This window comes from Hevea brasiliensis, chromosome 17 (genome assembly GCF_030052815.1).
Source record: "Hevea brasiliensis isolate MT/VB/25A 57/8 chromosome 17, ASM3005281v1, whole genome shotgun sequence".
In the NCBI taxonomy this organism is placed as follows: domain Eukaryota; kingdom Viridiplantae; phylum Streptophyta; class Magnoliopsida; order Malpighiales; family Euphorbiaceae; genus Hevea; species Hevea brasiliensis.
Genome location: NC_079509.1, coordinates 6,914,769 through 6,933,747, shown reverse-complemented (window position 1 = coordinate 6,933,747; position 18,979 = coordinate 6,914,769). Strand labels below are relative to the sequence as shown.

Sequence of the window (18,979 nt, the reverse complement as noted above, 5' to 3'; positions counted from 1 at the left end):
GACCATATATGTGCCGACTACAAGATAAAGACAGAGTTGTTCGATCTAGTTAGGAGAGGAGAAAAGATGAGAAATTGTGGGGCTAGCCAATAATGTCAACTACCAAAATTAGGTCCTTCGCAAAATAAAACAGTATAATTACCATTTTACTTGAACCTAATATCCCATTAAGCAGGAGATCAGATCGAGGAACCCATTTCATAATTCATACGTTTGGGGAAACAATTATGATGTTTAAATTTTTAGCTTATTGCCAAACCTATATGGAGTGTTTCAACTTTATATTCAAGAAATTAAATCCCTTCCCTCTCAGAGATTGAACATTATCTCTTTTTGGATAAAATGAAATATATCTTAAAATTATAATAAACTAAATATAATGAACTTAATTTCGACTATAATGAGATAATGAGAGAATCATATAATGGGTCCACTAATTAAATTTAATAATATATATGAAAAAAAAAAGCTTGGGATCTAGAGAGGAAAGATCATATTTTGTATGGATATTTAATCTTATAATTTGCAGAGTTTGGGAATATTTAGTCTTATAATTTTTAATTAGTTCAAATGGAGGGAGAATTTCTAAAAGCAATCTACGTAATTGGGCTCATGAAATTATCAAATGCTAATTTTTCTTTGTCTCATGTGCATATGGAGTCTGTCTCTCGTGTTCAAATGAACGGAATCCAACACCTAAATCTTTTTTTAGAAATTGATTATAACTGAGAAGGAGATCAAAGCAGGCAATCACTCAGTTCACTGCATACTTGTCGACATAGATGTAATAAAAAAAAATTTTCTTCTATTTTTTTTCCAACAGCTCTAAAAGATACTTCCCTTCTCTGTGCATACACGTGCATGCCATGGAGTATATCAACAGTGTATATATATGTATATATCTCAAAAGGGTGATGTAATCTTGGTATTCATCTCATGAAGTGCCTTATTTTTTTAATTAGAGAAACCAAATTACATAGAAGTACAAGCCTTTGTTACTTTCTTTAACTAGGGACAAGCTGAGACAATATGTATTATTGGACAATACTCCTGCAGGGATTGATTTTTCTAAAAAAAAAGAAAAATCTTTGTCCATTAATTTGGTTGTTAAAACTTAAACTGTGTCGGAGACATTCTTGTCTTGATTAATTTGCTTGCACTGCTCCTTGACATATTTATCTTCAACATGGTCATTGCCAATATTATTGGGTCCAGCCACTGCAGTGTTAAGCTCGCAGCAAATAGTTGCACCCAGCTTTGCTACATCAATAACGTGTTCAGATGATTCATTAAGTGTTGGCTTCTCCAAGGTTTTCTTGGGGTTCCTATAGATAACATAGAGCAGCATTTGGAGAATACCAAATATGAACCCCAGTATATTTGGAATCTGTTGATGATGCATGCAAGAGAAACAATTTAATTAATACTGTAAGTAATATAGAGCTTGGGAGTTCATTTGATGATAATAATAATAAGAAGTAAAGAATGAAACTTACAGCAACGAAAAGGTCTTTCTTTAAAAAACCATAGAAGAACCACATGATTGCACTCAAGGTGAGAAAGAATGATAAAGAGAAAGGCATGTACTCCACACTCTTGGTCTTTATAACTTTTCTCTGCAGAATACAATATATTTTAAACAGAATTACTGTTACTGAATATTATGCATGGAATCGAAGACGCTTATAGAATTAATTATGCATGGAATGGAAGATGCTTATAGATGTTTATTCTCACCAGAATCCCAAGAGGTGCAACGAAAACGCATAGAGCAAATATCATACAAATCCATCCCAAAACTTTGACACGTTCTTCGCCATGGGTTAGGAACATAGCTACCAAAAATATGATGCCGAACCCAAAAACATTGAACCCGAGGACAAGTTTCGTGGTGAGAATCTGCACCATATTGATTTCAATTACTGAATAATTTTAATAAAACGAAAGGTCATGAATGAAAATGGGAAATTAAGTAGCTACACGTACCCTATCCCTCTTGGAGGCATAGAAAAAGTAGATAGCAATGTAGGCAGTTTCCATAAAAAATGTGAAGGAGTTGATGGTGATGAGAAGGGTGGCATCGTTTGCAAAAATTGCATAGAACAGCCAAAGCATGGCGCTAAATAATGCAATCACATATGGAAGAGACTGAAACCCTTCACTTGTTTTCTTCTTGCAAATTTGATAAAAAGTTGGCCTGCATGTCACGTCATTAATTTCACATTAATATGTAATTAGCTAGATTTAGAACGAGCAAATGAAGCAAATTAATTAAAACACTTACATAGGAGCAAGGCAGACCAGAAAGGAGATGATGTTACCTGTGAATTCCATTGGCAGCAAAAACAAAACAATAATATTAGAGAAATTATATTAATTAGAATGGCGAGCTAGGAGAAGGAGGAGGGACTTATATTTACCTAAAAGGCCGAAAGCGAACGCCAATGTCAAGTGGAGGGCCATCTCTCCTACTGTACTATTACAGAAGAAAAAGGTCTCAGACTCACAAAAAAAGAAAACAAATGTCTCAAAAGAAACTCTAGCTTTGTTTTGCAGTGAGAAACTCTAGCTGGGTATGAACCATTATATAGCAAGGGAAGCAGGGAAGCAAGACCAATTAAAGAAAAAAACGTGTCGGCCTATTATTATTTAATTAAAAACAAAGTTTCAAAAAGTATATATTATATATATTTTCTGACATTAAATAATTTCATCATTCACTTGTATATTTATATAAAAAAGAAAAGATATATTGTCATTATAAATTAATTGTTTAATAGAAAGTACTTATCTTATAATATAGATAGATTAGTGACATATCGTAATAATTGTGGACGGCTTTTAATTTACAGCCATATATTCTAAATATTCATATGTCAAACATAATTCATATTGAAGGTAAATTAATATTTTCCGAGAGAAAATCCCCCTCCCTACAAAGCTGGTGCGATTCATAGTTGGGACAAAATTCTTGGGGTCCCCCTAAAAAGGTTCATATTCCTCATGTGCAAATCACCAGAGTTTTTAATTTTCTTTTCTTTTCTTTTAAAACCACAAATGTATTTAATTAAGCGCGTTATAGAGATTTAATATAGTTAACCAACAACAATGAGAATAATGATGTGATAGTCTCTTAATAAAAAAAACAAATTCTTATATGCATCTGATTATATACATTCAATTAATTTACATATATTACGTTATATATATATAAATAATCGTATTTCTGAAGGTTTCTTTTTCTCTCTTTTTTCTGGTTCGTTGGATTTCCTGAGTTAGAGTTTTCGACCTTCTTCCTGTCGATCTAGCAGCCTCCTCTGCCCTTTAAGGGCAGGGGGCCACATCCCCTCTGCTTGACAGTGGGTATGCCCCTCCCTAGCGTTGGATGGTGGCTTTGTAGATATGGGTGTTTTGGCTTTTGAAGGTCTGGTGCTTAAACGATGAGGGGTGTCTGTGCGGGCCTTTGTAGCCTTGTTGATGGCTACATGTGTGATTCCTAGAGGTTTTGTGGTTTCTTTAGTGTGGGTGTGGAAGGTTGAAGTGTCGGTGTGCTCCTCCTTGGTTCTAATAATACGAGTTACAGGCGTTTGATGGTTTGCTCGTGGGATGCAATCTGAGGAATTGGTCCAGAAGGCGCGAGTGGGACGCTGAAGAGCCCTATCGCCGATGTGCTCTGCTTGCCTTGGTGCCAATGTGAAGCATCCCAGGTCTACCTGCACATTTCTCGGTACACTGTCTAGGAGATGATGGGATGAAGCATCAAGTAGGCGTGAGCTTTACTTTTTCTTGCATGGCTTGTGGATCCGCTGCATCTAGTGTTGGTAGCTCGTGGGGTGCGAATCAAAAGGATCGACCCAGAAGGCGCGAATGAGATGTCAAAGAGCCCGGCGTGACCCTATGCCATTTTGATGCTGAAATGATGCTTCCATGACTCTTTGTATGGTCCAGCAGTTTGGCTTGCGAGGCGAATGATGCGGTGGCATTGAACTGGGAAAGGCACATCTTCTAGCTGCTGCTACCTAGGATTTCTTTATGGGCTAGGCTTTGTCTTTGAAGATTAGACTAGGTTGCTGGGCTTGGGCTGTGTTGTTTGAACTGTTTGGTTCTAACTTTCTTTAGGCTGGACATGTTCTGGTCTTGATATGTATTTCCATGGGCTTGGCCCTGTTTAATGAAATATCATTTTATCTTCAATAAAAAAAAAATATATATATATATATATATATATATATATATATATATATATTTGAATATTAATAATAGGGTAACCTATGTACTTTTGAGTAGATTAGAGGTCAGGCCGTGACCACTGCTTTTTTGAATAATTTAGAGGTCCACCTGTGTATCATTTAACTTATAAACCATCTCATATACATTACAATAATAATAATAATAATAATAATAATAATAATAATAATAAGGTATTTTATTCTATTAATATACGGCTTTAAATTAAAATAGGCATGTGTGATAATTAAAAAAACAAGTGCAGCACTATTCTTATATTTACGCTACAATTTTAATTATTTTTTTAATATTTGATAACCAAAAGTCAAAATATATTTATAAAAGAAATTGAGAAATGATTCAATATTATATAATTATCTCCCGTATGTAAATATAATTTATTTTTTATAAATCAAGGAATAATTACGTATTTAAAAATACAAAATGCATTATTTTTTAATTTATTTGAAAATTTTATAATTTTTATAAAATAATTAATAATAATAACTGACAGTCCAGCACTAACCAATCAATAACTAAACTTTACGCTTTGGAAATAAAAATTATTTTTCTTCCAATTCATTAATTATAATTAAGAATTTAGTTAAACTTAAATTACGACAACCGTTCAAATTAAACGAATTATTAAACTTAAAATGAAGATAGTTGCGAATTTACTCTTGTTTGTTAAGACTTTAAAGAGCTATCATTTTCATAAATTTTGACTCTATTAATTGAGGATCAGCAAAAAAAGCATGTTTATATATATATATATATATATATATATATATATATATATATATAAAGCTATTTCCTTTCAATATTCGGTGATTAAGACATCGTTAAATGTCAAAGCTATTCATTCATTGCCTTTTTTTTTACTTCTCAATTCTTTTTCTTAATTAATATTCATTTAAATTTTATTATTAACGTTTTCTATTTCAGCCACGAGATATATACGTATGATCATCCCCCCAATTTCTATTTTTTTTAATAATATTAATGTCCTTCAAAAAAATATTATAATATGTTATAAATAGCTTGTATGTTAGACAGTATAGAGAGAAAGAATTACTATATTGTTAAAATATAAGAAAATGAATGAATGACAAAAGTGAAATATGTATAGAATTGTATGTATATAATTTAATATATATTGTTCTATTATGGTACTTGGCACATATATGTATGAAATAAAATAATTATCATATTGTAATTTTCATAAATAAATTACGTATAAATGTATTTATTAACAAGTAGATGTGTCTGTTAATAGACAGACATATCAATTCTATACAAACAGTCACAATTATTTATATAGTTGTCTGTTAATAAATAGACATGTCTATTCTATATAAAAATTTATAACTATTTGTATAGATGTCTGTTAATAAACATATATGTATATACAAATAGTCACAACTATTTATATAAGTGTCTTTTAATAAACAGACATGCCTATTACATAAACAGTTGTGTCTATTAAAGATAGACAGATGTGTCTATCTAGTAAAGGTGCCATGACTTTTCAATTTTTATAAATATGGATGAGTTTTTAATCCAGATATATACTACTTCTACTTCTTCTTCTTTTCTTCTAGTCTCTCTAAATTCAGTTCATATAAAGAGCTCTTAAGGGAAATCTTCAGGAGTTGCTGTTTGCAGATTTCAAATTTTGTTGTATGCTGGAGGTATATTGCCATAACTTTGCAGCAATCTAGTGGGGACAATTAATACCTTAAAGATAGTGATTCATCACGCCTCAAAGCCTATTATACACCCACTACTTCAACATAATAATATTTTAAACAATTGTATTTTAAGATTGAATTTAAATTTCTAATATACATATATATAAAAGCTGCTCTGCGTGTTTCTCGTGCTTAACAACCAAATCGAAGGTTGTGATTTTCATTTAATTGCGAAACTTTGTCCAAGTCTCGAATTTAAGTGCAGTTATTAATAATCACTTGATCTCTTTGGATGGGCATATTGGTCCACTCCATGCAATCGATTTTTTTTAAAAATATATATATAAAAATTAATAGTATTTATTATTATTATTTGAAAAGCAAAATCATGACTATTAACACACTCGAATCATTGAGAAATGATTAAAACTTAATATTTTGGTATTAAATTTTAAGGAAAATAAAAAAAAAAGCCCAACGAAAATAAAGCCCAACCAACTACTGACACATAACTCCTAGTTTGTTCAGCCCATATTGTCTTGATTTTCCCTTCATAAATCCAAGCAGCTCATATGAGGAATTTCTTTTTGGTATTTATCAAAGTTTTCAAACTCGGTTCAGTTTCTAAACCAATGAAGATAAAAGTTGATGGGTTTAAGATTCAATCTTAAAATTAAATTAAGTAAATATTATACATTATTTTAATTAATTAATGACATTTATTATAAAATTAAATATTTAATATATTTTTTGAATGATTTAATTAAAATAATTATCTTAAATAAGAAATATATATTTTAGACTAGAAAGTAGATAATTATCAAGCTTTAGTAAGGTGAGCCAGGGATGATTTTAGAAATTTTTGTTCGGGGCATTATATATACATGTAAAATTTATATATTTTTTTTTTCTATATTAGTCAATAATGCAATAAAGCATAAGATATATGGTAATAGCTACATATTTTGCATATGAATGTCATAATTTATATTTTTGGTCCACCATACGTCCCTCTAAAAAAAATTTAGGTATAGGCAAAATACATCAATAAATTTTATCATTTTTTTTTATTTTATTATATATATATATATATATATATATATATATATATATATATATATATATATATATATAAAATAATTTGACATAAGAGATGTAGATTTGATTTTAATATATTTATTTTAATAAAAAATTGGTTTATCATTTACGTAATTATATATATTTATAAATAAATACTAATTCATAAATGTATTAAATAATTTATTTAAAAAATAATAAAATAATATTTTTTATAAAATATTTTAAATTTACACTCACTAAATTTTCCATGCATTCGTACACTTGAACATACATACATATATATATATACTCCTTTCGTCTTTTAAGGATTTTTACAATGATTAAAAAATCTTATTAAAAAAACTTTAATTGACTAAAACATCTTTATATTTAATTAAAATAGAGAAAGATGATAAGAAAGAGATAAGTGTAGTGAGGATAACAATAGATAAGTATAAAGTTGAAAAAAAAATTAATACTTTTTTAATTTTTTAAAAAATGCAAATAAAGTGGAAGAAAAAAAAAATTAAATATCACTTGAAATGAGACGAAGAGAGTAACTTTTTGACTCTATCACATAAAGATAAGTTTATTTCTTTTTTTATATATACGAAGAAAATGTAATTAATTAAGGTAAAGCAATAAAATTTTTTTAGTCTTTTTCTAAATATACTATCCCTTCATATTGCTTCATTAAATAATTTAAAAAAATTATTTCTTTAGAAAATAAATAATTTATATTACTCATTCCGTTCACAAATAAGTGTTGCTTTAAGAAGAAAACTTTGTTCACAAATAAGTGACGTTTTAGAAAAATAAGATAACAATTTAACATTTGTTCCAACTCTACCCTTACTTCAATAAATGACTTTTACAATTTTCAAACTCCTTAAATTATCAAACTCCACAGATTCCAATTTTATCTATTCCAACTTCACCAGTATTAGAATGATAAAATTTTGATATTGACAAAGAAGACACCATTAGTGGGAGATTAATGTTGTGTGACAAAGAATTAATGGATTAATAAAAGAGTATTATTAATCCATTAATTCTTTTAGTCAAATATTCTCTTTTTTAAAAGGGTATTTTAGTCCAATACTCTTATAAATTTAAACTGTTAAATGTTTTCCTTAATTATAGTGTCAAAACATTTATTTATGAATGGAGGGAGTATTAAATTATTTTTTCAGTGTATATTAAATAGGATATACTAGTAAATTAATAAATAAAACTATAATTTCAAAAAGAAGAGCAACATATAATTTGAAACATATAAAAAAAATAAATTTATTTTTATGAGATGGAGGGAGTATAATTTAAATTTAATATATAAATAATATAACTTTTAAAGGAATAAATAAATAACATATCTCTTTTAAAGTGAAAATAAACTTAAATTAAATTATCATATAAAATTTTTAAATATACCCAAAAAAAATTGTGGGGGCAGCGAGATAAGTGCCCCTGTTGCCCCACTCTAAATGCGTCCCTTAGGCGACCCATAAGGTCATGACTTCAAATTAATTCTTAACTCTACAAGCAATTTAAGTTAATTTTTGTTGAAGATGGACCGGTTTATCTTATGGACTGGGTTGCAAGCTACTTCTAAAACCACAATTCTAATGATAAAAGCTCGAATTTTTCTTCCCTGCATAGGGTTGATGGTACAGTTCATAATTTTGCATATACAAAAGAGTGATGCTACCCCCACATACACTTTTGTTTGCTGGTGCCTTTTTAATTTGTTTTTTCTTCACTTTATCTGCACTTTTTATCATTAGATGAAAACATTATTAACTCTTTATGTGGTGATTGAAGAAAATCTTAAAAGTAATAAATCTTAAAAGTAATAATGTTTTCTCACATAAAAATAAAACAGCTTCAATAATTATATAAGGGATTGATATGATTTGTTTGGCCAAAGAACATATGCCCAGAGAACTAATGCCAAGCTAATTAATTAGATGTGAGTGCAATGGTTAAAGGAGACCAACTAAAATTATAGAAAAAAAATTGGATGGATATATATATATATATAACTAAACGAATGAATTAATAAGAAGACAATGGTGAATGGTGTAATGGTCTGGTACCTGAAAGCGACCGACAGAAGCCTTTTAAAAGTAATAAAAAAAATTATAAGAAAATTCTTATTTAGATCTGATTCATTATGAATTCAATATATGAATATGTGAGAAATTCTTATATTTATTAGGAGATTTTATCATACATCTTGTATTTTAAATTTATAGTGAATTGAGTTTAGATAAAAAAAAAATCTAAAATTATAATATGACGAAGGGTAACCTTTTAAATCTTGAAAAATTTTAATTTTGAAAGAGAGATAAAATTTTTACAAATTTTAAAATATTGTATAATTATATTAAGAATAAAAAATTTATAATATAAGGCTAAAACACACAAATGGTTAGATTAAAATTAATATTAACTTAATAAAAAAAATGTTTCTTGTGCATAAAAATAATAATATTTATAAAAAAATATCACTCTGGTAATATTTATAAAGAAATGTCACTCTGGTTTCAAAACCCATCTTATTCAATCTCTTTAGGCTTACCATTTACAATCTTTAGAAAAGCTAATGTACTATTAGTTTGGCAGCTTCTGCAACATCCAGACCCAATCTTATCCATGGGAGGCATCATCTCCACAAAATTAAAGTATTCATAATGCACGTATAGCTAACCTAGCTAGTTAGTGCTGCATGTGATTTTAATCTCAAATTGCATTTGCCTAATTAATTACTAAATTTTGCATTAACTTTATTTTCAATTATTAGCTAGTTAATTGTATAGATTAGCCATACATTGGACTACCGAATCCTGTCTTAATTATCTTATCGAAAACGGCAAGTTTCTTCTTAAATCAAATATTTATTAGGAGGAAAAAGCAGTCATTAACGCATAGTGGCATGATCTCAATCACAAATATAAATTCTATATACATATAATAAAAAAATAAAAAAATGAAGTATATCGACATCTGTCTCATGATGCAGCAATGATGGATCCAATCACTACTCTCCATCTTCTCACGTCTAAAGAAATAAAAATTGGGTGTCGTAAAAGTGGAACCCCACCTCCTTACAGGTGGGTAGCAATTTAGATAGGGTGGCTTTGGGAGTGGAATCCACCCTTAATAAAGATACTAACCCATTTCCTAATAGTTTACAATTATGAATTGAGATATATGATTGCCAATAATCATTGCCATCTTCTGCGGAATCATTGGTCCACACATTTTAGACTCATTCGAAAATGTTTGAAAAATATGGGCAGAGCTGTCTATACTTTCTTTAGTGGATGCAAAAGAAACTCAGATATGATCGAAGTTTGTGTCAAATGAACAATGTGAAAATTGAGGCTGTCGTGTCCTCTCCTCTCCTCACCAGTTCCCCCCCCTCCAAAGCGTTACTCACCTCTCACCGACCAAGGAAATTTTTTGTATTCTCCAATCTAAAATCTTTTATTTGTTGTCTCAAAAAATAAATGAACAAATGAATATTTTTAAAAAAAAAAATCACGACTTGACACTCGATAGTAAGATATGGGGGGCCGAAATCGGAGATGAAATTAAGCTTTACTTTCCGTCATTTGACACTATAGGCAGATTCTATATATTCTACACTGTTGAGATTTGGGAATTGGAAGAGTTTTTTTTTTTTTTTTTTTTTTTTGTGGGGAGATTTGGCCATGGAGATTTGCACATGTGACTAAATGGGATAAATCAATAATTGTCTAAAATGATGGTAGATCCTACTCAAAAATACACATATGTAATTTTCTGTTGATCGTATTTCCTGCCAAAAGTCATAGTAATTTACTGGAAAATGGCAAGAAATGTCAAGTGGATTATTTAATTAAAACAAGGAATATCTTTAATGGAATGTAATTTTTACATCACATTTCATAATGCTAACTTTAATGTTTTGACTTATCTCTTAACTAGTGTATTAAATCGATACAATTGCTAAAAGTGAGAAACCAGAGGACAGTTGGTAAATCAAGTCCGCCAAATTAACACGACAAGAGCATATACATGGAATTTCAGCTTCATACCACGTAGTGTTAAATAGTTCATTTTTGGGATGAGTTACTGCATAGGCATAGCTATGCAGATGATTAGCTTGCTTTTGCAAACAAAATGACAAATTTTCTACCATGCTACTAATGTTCTCCTGTCATATGCATCCACAATCTAAAGACACAAAGATAGATAACAAAAAAATTCTGCCAACTTGTTCAACTCATCTCTCACAAATGGCCCCCCATGGCCTCTCTATCTCTCTGCTTCAACAGCATCTCTTTCCTTTATGTTAGGATAAATATATATCTCCATGGCCCCTCAAAAAAGTGTATAAATAATTGTAAAATTAATGCATCTATAAAGGTAACCTTTTATTTGGGAAGCATTGCATCATAATTTTCTATTTACTAATTAATTAAATTTAAAAACCGACAATCAAATCAATTACAAATAGCAATCGACAATCAAATCGGTTACTAAATTAATTAAACCTAAAAGAATAAAATTTTCGGTAAAAAACTATCAGTTACTCGTAGCAACCGATTTCGGTTTATAACAACTGATTTAATAACCGCAATCAGTTGCTAATTAGCAATAAAAACATAATCAGCTATAAAAAATTTGATGTCTTTTAATTTTATAAATCAGTTGTTATTTGAAACTAATTTAGCAACCTACAAATCGGTTGCTATTTTTAAAAAATTATAAAAAAAATAAATAAAAAATAAAAAATCCCAATAAATAAATTTTCAAAATTACTAAAATAATAAATTATTAATGAAAATTAGTACAAAAATTAATATAAAAATATTATAAAAAAATAAATATAAGAACATATTTATAATACAATTTACTAAAAAAATTAACACACACATATATATATATATATATATATATATATATATATATATATATATATTATAACAAAAAAATACTAAAAATTAATACTACAAATAATTTACTAACAAAAATATATTTGTATAAAAATTTTTATTTTATGCAAAAAAATAAACTAAATAAAAAAGATAAAAAGAAAAAGAAGATGACGAAGGAAAAAAAATAAGAAAGAAAAATATGATAAAGAAAATAGATGAGAAAAAAAAAGATGATAAAAAAAAATATATGATAAAGAAAAAGATGAAGAAGAAAATAGATAAAAAAAATGATGAAGAAAATAGATGAAAAAAAAAATGATTAAAAAAATATGTTAGAAAAGAAAAGATGAGAATGAAAAAGAAGATGAATAAAATGGAAGGAAGAGAGAAAAAATGAGTAATGAGAAAGAAAATAAGTAGTAGTTTATATAAGTAAATTAGCAACCGATTGTCAGTTGCTAATTTCTTTTAAAAATTAGACTAGAATTTTTTAGGAAAAAATTTTATAATCGATTCACAATTGAATGCAAAATCAGTTATTAATAGTAACAGATTTCAATTGGTTTACAGGCAAATGGTTGTAAATCAAAATAAAAAAAAAAAAATTAGGTGAAAATTTTTTGGGGGGAAAAACTCTATTGCAAAATTGATTGCTAATAGCAATCGATTTTAATTAGTTTTAAAAATTAGCTGCTATTAGCAATCAATTCACAAATTAGTTGCAAATAAAAAAAAAACAAAAATTTGGCTGGAATTTTTAGAGAAAAAAAATTAGTTGCTAATAACAATCGATTTTAATCGATTGCTATTAGTAACCGATTGACAAATCGGTTGTAAATCAAAAATAGAAAATAAAAAAATTAATCGAAAGTTTTTTGGGGGAAAAATCAGTTTGTAAAAATCAATTGCTCTTAGCAACCGATTCACAAATCGGTTGCAATTCATAAAAAGAAATAAAAAATTAGCAAAAATTTTTAGAGGAAAAAATTTAGTTATTGATTTTATAATCGGTTACAAAAATCAGTTGTTATTAGCAACCTACAAAGAATCGGTTAACAACCGATTCTAGCAATCGATTACAAATCGGTGGCTAATTTTTGTAACCAATTGCAAATCAATTACTAACTCTGGAGCTAATTAAAATAATTTTTTAATTTAGCAACTGATTCCATAAATCGATTGCTGTTAGCAACAAATTTTAAAATCGGATACTATTAGCAACAGATTTTAGTAATTGATTTCTTAATCAGTTGCTAATTTTTTTTTTTAAATTAATTATTTTACTAAAAATAATTTCAATTTTAAATTAATTATTTTACTAAAAAAAACTGAAATTACAAATCAGTTGTAAAATTTATTGCTAATAGCAATTGATTTTAGTCAGCTATAATAATCGGTTACAAAAACTTATTGTTTTTTGTAGTGTTAAGGAACTCAAACAAAGAGTAAATTATAAATTCTTCTCTTAGTTTACTTTTATTTTTCATTTTTTAAAAATTATTTTATTCATAATTATTTATATTTTTAGGAGTATTAATTTTTTTTTTCAATTTTATCCTTTTTTTTTTATTAAACACAATAATTATTTATATAATTTTCCAAAACTCATTTTATCACCACCTCCTAATTAGGTGAAATAATGAATAATTTAATTAAATTAAGGAGTATTTTTTATTATAAATTAGGTGATATAATTGTTTTTTAATTATTGAGTAAAAACAACAAATAAAAGTAGAAAAGGGAATAACAACTATAAATCTTAAAAAAAAAAAGCTAAATACATAAGTTGAATCCTAAATTTTATTAAAAAAATCTTGTAACGGTGTAAATTTTTAAAATGTCTCATAATATATCTTAACTTCTAAAAGTAAAATTAAAATACCATTTAGATCTTAATCAGCAGATTGCTAAGTTAGCGTGATTGGAATATACGTGAGATTTTAAAGATGTTTTAATTCTATTTTACAGGTATGTCATGGGACTTTTATGAATTTAGGGTGCCAAAAAGGTTTTTTTTTTTTTATAATAAAATTTGGGTATGTATTGCATATTAAAAAAAAAAAAGTTAATCTTATCTTGAGCGACTACTAATTTTAAAATATAAGACAATAAAATACGATTGTATTACAATTGTTTTCAATGAGTGTAAAAATGCATTAAGATTTTTTTAATGTACTACTTACACCCATTAAGATTTATGTAATATATTCCACTAGTATGGAAATTACAATTTTAATGATAAATACATTTTCCCATATATTAGTGAGGTGCATTTATTATTAAAATTGTATTCTCTTTGTCCCATCTCAAGTGATATTTTAAAATTTTTTTTATCTTGCTTTATTTGTCTTTTTAGAAAGTTAAGTAAGCATTAATATATTATTCATTTTAACTTTACTATTTTTTTTTATCACAATTCTTAATATTAATTAAATAAAAAAGTATTTTAATCAATTATTACTATTTTTTCTTTTATAAACTTGAGGTCATCAAATTATTTTTTTAATCCTGGTGTAAAAGCTTTAAATGAATAATTTTCTATACTTAGTGATTAAATGAATTTTGATGACTCCGTATTTGCATTTATTAAAAAAAATTGAACAAAAAGTAAGTCTATCTTTACAGAACGAAAGGGAGTAATACTTTTAATTTTCATATTAATTGAGAAAATCCATAAACTAAATCAATGATAAGATTCAAGCATAAATATGCAAAAGGAAGACTATAAAAGCATCGGGTACGTTGCAAAATTTGCCACTCCCTTTGCTCCGCCTCATCAATCCTATCCTTAAAAAAATAAATAAAAAAACAAGAAGCACATGCAGCTTTGATTTTTATGTCAAGTAGTAGTCTGCGCGAAAGTATTGATGTTTGGCATTAATAATGTTCGCGATCGACATTAGCCATGCACTAATGCTACATGCTCTAATCAAAAGCCTTGCTTTTAGGCTGAAAGATTGGCAGCCAGCATTTAAATCTAAGATCAGAAATCGTCAGGCGTCACCAATCATCAGCAAATTAAATTCATCTCAAAACAATATATAAAGAAAAAGATGCATACCCGCAGATTTGTGGGTCAATAATGTGACAAATTGGTGAACTCATCCCTACTTTTTGTCTCTCATCTTTGGCTAAGTCCTCCAATAAATGGCCACTTGGACGATAAAAATAAAAAAAGCTACCATTTTTTTGTACATGATATCATGCAAAATAGTGAAGTTTTGACATTCATATCACGGAACAACACTAATTCGTTATCTCTCTTTAATTTTTCAATCATGGACGTCGTCAATCACACAATTATATGCATGACTTCCTCTGATCTGATCTCCCATGGTTTAGAGACGTCATAAAGCAATTTTCTTTTTCAAGTATCCAATTATCATTTCAAAGGTTACGTTATTCACATGACAAGGATTACTTGGCATATCTTTCACTCCAATTCCACCTCAATCACATATATATACTTTCTTATTCTAAATTATTTCAAAACCGTTACACTAAGTTTATTTTAAGAAAATAAAAGATAAAACAAATCTGAAATACAATATTTTATACCACTACAATTTTATCAAAAGATATTAAGATAAATCATTTATACAAAATATAATAGCAATTACCTTATTATATTAATAGAGTATTTAAATTGGTCATTCGGTAAAAAGTATATTATACTCCATGGTAATTTGCCAACTTTTGATTCCATAATCTTTCTACAAATCTAATTTGGAAATCATCAAATTTGGTATTCTCATGAAGAGAAAATATGTACTTTTTTTTTTTTTTACTTTTCTACCAAATAACAAAGAAAAACACCTAATAATTCTATAACTAAAAAAAAAAAATCCTCGCAATCAAGGAAATAGCAAGTTATTGAAAAGGAGAAAATAATAAATTCTTACATAAGACGAGACAATAAATTCTCCTGAATGATAAGATAAAATTCAAATCTATCAATACCAAACATATTTATTCCAAAAGGGTATATATATATATATAAATTATTAAGAAAATTTTAAAATAAATATTAAAAAAAAAACATGAAAAGGAAATTGAGGGAGAAATAACCATCAATAAAAATATTTATTGACACCCAAAGGGCTCACAATGGAAAGAAAAGAAAGGGAGAAAAGGGAAAGAATTTAAAAACATTGCACAAATTATACATATCGAAAATTGATCAAGCGGCATGAATTCAACCTCAATTAAATTATAATTTTTTTGTTCTAAACAAAGACGGAAATACTTGGTCCACTAATTCAGGAGAAAAAGAATTATGGAGATATAAGTTTTGACGTCTTGTATTATAAAATGATAAAAAAAGTACATGCATTATTAATCGAAAACTTTAAAAAAGACAAAAGGTGTTGGGATTTTTTTGTCATTCATCCTTCCATTAAGCTTGAATTATTTAATTAAAAAAAATTATTGTTCTAATTTTTTTATAGTCCTAAGTTTGATATTTTAGGTTAGGATTAGTTTTTATTTGTTTATACATATAACTCTAGATTCGGCTGCATGTTGATTTTAAATTAAAATTGAATAAAAATCAGTTAAAATTGAATTAATTAAAATTAATATTAAATCAAATCGAAATTTCTTGATTTAATTTTAAATCAGATCAATTTAATATATATATATATATTAAAAAATCATTCGTTAGATTTAATCAAAGTTAGAACTGAATCGAAATTGATTAAAATCATTAGTTGAATAGTTATTTCCTACAGCATAATATCAATAAATGCTCATTTAACAATCAATGTAAATTCACTAGAAAAAAAAAAACTTATTAAGTTTGAAAAATATTGATTTATTAACTAGAATTTAACATAACATGCGTTCTAAGAAGATTTTTGACATGCTTGTAGCTTTACACTGGACATGGCACGACCACTCAAACCGTTACATGTAAAAGAAAAGGGCAAATTATTTTATACATCGGGTGGTGTAATGCTCTTTCACTCATAAATATGTGTGCCCTTTACAAATGAAGAAGAGTGGACCCACATAAATGTGAGAGAGTTGCATGTGCAGGAGGGGCAGGCGCACTGAATAATCTCCGAAGAAAAAGAACATGTCCATTTCGAGGTTAAACTTTGTCAGCCACATCTGAATCCTGCTTGGTTTTCTCCGCCTCTTCCTTAACTTTTTGATCTTCAACATTATTTACATCATCTTTTGGTAGTGGAACCACAACTGTGTTTATATCGTAGCAGAGGGTTGCACCTAGCTTCGCAACGTCAACGATGTGTCCAGACAATTCGCGAAGTTTTGGCTCCTGCACAGGTAATTTCTTGGGCTTCCTGTAGATAAAATAAAGCATCATCTGGGCAAGGCCGAAGAGAAAGCCCAATATATTTGGAACCTGTCCATGAAAAGAAAAATAAAATGCAAGTGGAAGTTAATCAAAGGGGAAGAAAAAGTTTCTTGTTGATAATTAATGGGAAAGAAACAATACTAAAAGTAAAAAAGTTAGTGGAATGAAGATAGATGTACATGCATGATGATGCATGTATACATATTGCACAGTTAACTTACGGCAACATAAAGGTCTTTCTTTAGAAAACCATAGAAGAACCACATGACTGCAGTCAAGGTGAGGAAGAATGATAAAGAAAATGGCATGAACTCGACGCTCTTGGTTTTTATCACTTTTCTCTGCAAAAAAAAAGTGAAGAAAAGATAAAACAAAAAAATAATAATAATAATTTTCCAGTCTGAGAGAACTGTTAAGGACGGAAGTCCAACTATATATATATGGGAAGGAAAAATGGAAAATATCATTTTCTTGAACATATGTATATATATAGCAGGAGTTGAAATTCGCAGAGTGGCATTCTCACCACGATGCACATAGGTGCAACAAACACGCATAAAGCAAATATCATACAAATCCATCCAAGAACATCAACACGCTCTCGGCCATGTGTTAGGGACAGAGTTAAGATGCAGATAATTCCGAACCCAAAAACATTGAAGAAGAGGAGAAGTTTTGTAGTGAACATCTGCACCAAAATTGTTAATTTCAGTATCATCATGAGTTAAATATATCCACTTAATAAAGGTTCTTAAATCAGGGAAATTAATTAGTGTTACAGACCCTGTCGTTCTTTGTGGCATAGATAAGGTACACAGTAATGTAGCCAATCTCCATGAAGAATGTGAAGGAGTTGATGGTGATGAGAAGCGTGGAATCGTCATCAAAAATTGCATAGAACAACCACAGCATAGCACTAAACAGTGCAATCACATATGGAATGGACTGGAATCCTTCACTTGTTTTCTTCTTGAAAATTTGGTAAAAAGTTGGACTGTGACAGTGTATAAAAGTAAATGAGGAAGCGCGTACGGAAGCTAGCTAGTAAAACTAGAGACAAAATTTTGCCGGAAAAGACTTACAGAGGAGCAAGGCAAACCATGGCGGAGATGATGTTAGCTACACCATTAAGCAAAAAAGAAGACACGAAACCAGAGTGCAAATTAGTTTAGTGATTGAATAGAAAAGAAGTTAGAGAAGCAAAGCAAAAAGGAGTTGAGGGACTTCATAAACTTGTACCTAAAACACCAAAAATGAAGTCCCATGTCAGGTGCAAGGCCATCTCTAGCCAGCTAATATGCTAGGTACTCTTTCTCTCTGAAGCAGCTGCTTTCTGAAGAGGAAACTCTGGCTATGCTGTCCGATGAACTAAGGGCTAGAAGCATTTATATAGGGCAAATGACAAAAAAGGTGTAATAAAAAATACAAAATATAGAAAAATGGTGACTTTAAAATTAATTATTAAAAAGTGGTGAATTATGCTGAGTTGGACGAAGTGAGTGTGGGACGCTAACTATAATAGCATTTTTAAGGTCCGGACGCTATTCAAAATAGCATCCGCGTCAAAAATGTGAAAGGAGAGTTGGACGCTATTCAAAATAGTGTCCAGCTCTCAAGTTTAAAGGTTGTAGCGTCCAACCTTTTTTTTTTTAATTTTTAATAATTTTATTTTATATTTTAAATAAAATATAAATATTATTTTAATAAATAAAATTATAATATGTAATATTATATATTATAATATTTTTATTATAAAT

At 28.4% G+C, this 18,979-nt stretch overlaps 2 protein-coding genes across 2 annotated transcripts; both read right to left on the bottom strand.

The window, feature by feature from the left end:
* Positions 1-785: 785 nt before the first annotated feature.
* LOC110645494 (bidirectional sugar transporter SWEET10) lies at positions 786-2,548 on the bottom strand. Its single transcript, XM_021798694.2, has 6 exons — positions 2,421-2,548; positions 2,285-2,321; positions 1,987-2,197; positions 1,738-1,899; positions 1,497-1,616; positions 786-1,387 (listed from the first exon to the last, which is right to left on the bottom strand). Exons 1-6 carry the CDS (start codon positions 2,461-2,463, stop codon positions 1,115-1,117), a joined length of 846 nt encoding a protein of 281 aa, XP_021654386.1. The 5' UTR covers positions 2,464-2,548; the 3' UTR covers positions 786-1,114.
* Positions 2,549-16,691: 14,143 nt separating this feature from the next.
* Positions 16,692-18,616, bottom strand: LOC110645495 (bidirectional sugar transporter SWEET10). Its single transcript, XM_021798695.2, has 6 exons — positions 18,462-18,616; positions 18,305-18,341; positions 18,006-18,216; positions 17,749-17,910; positions 17,444-17,563; positions 16,692-17,270 (listed from the first exon to the last, which is right to left on the bottom strand). The coding sequence occupies exons 1-6, from the start codon at positions 18,502-18,504 to the stop codon at positions 16,995-16,997; spliced, it is 849 nt and encodes a 282-aa protein (XP_021654387.2). The 5' UTR covers positions 18,505-18,616; the 3' UTR covers positions 16,692-16,994.
* Between the last annotated feature and the right edge of the window lie 363 nt (positions 18,617-18,979).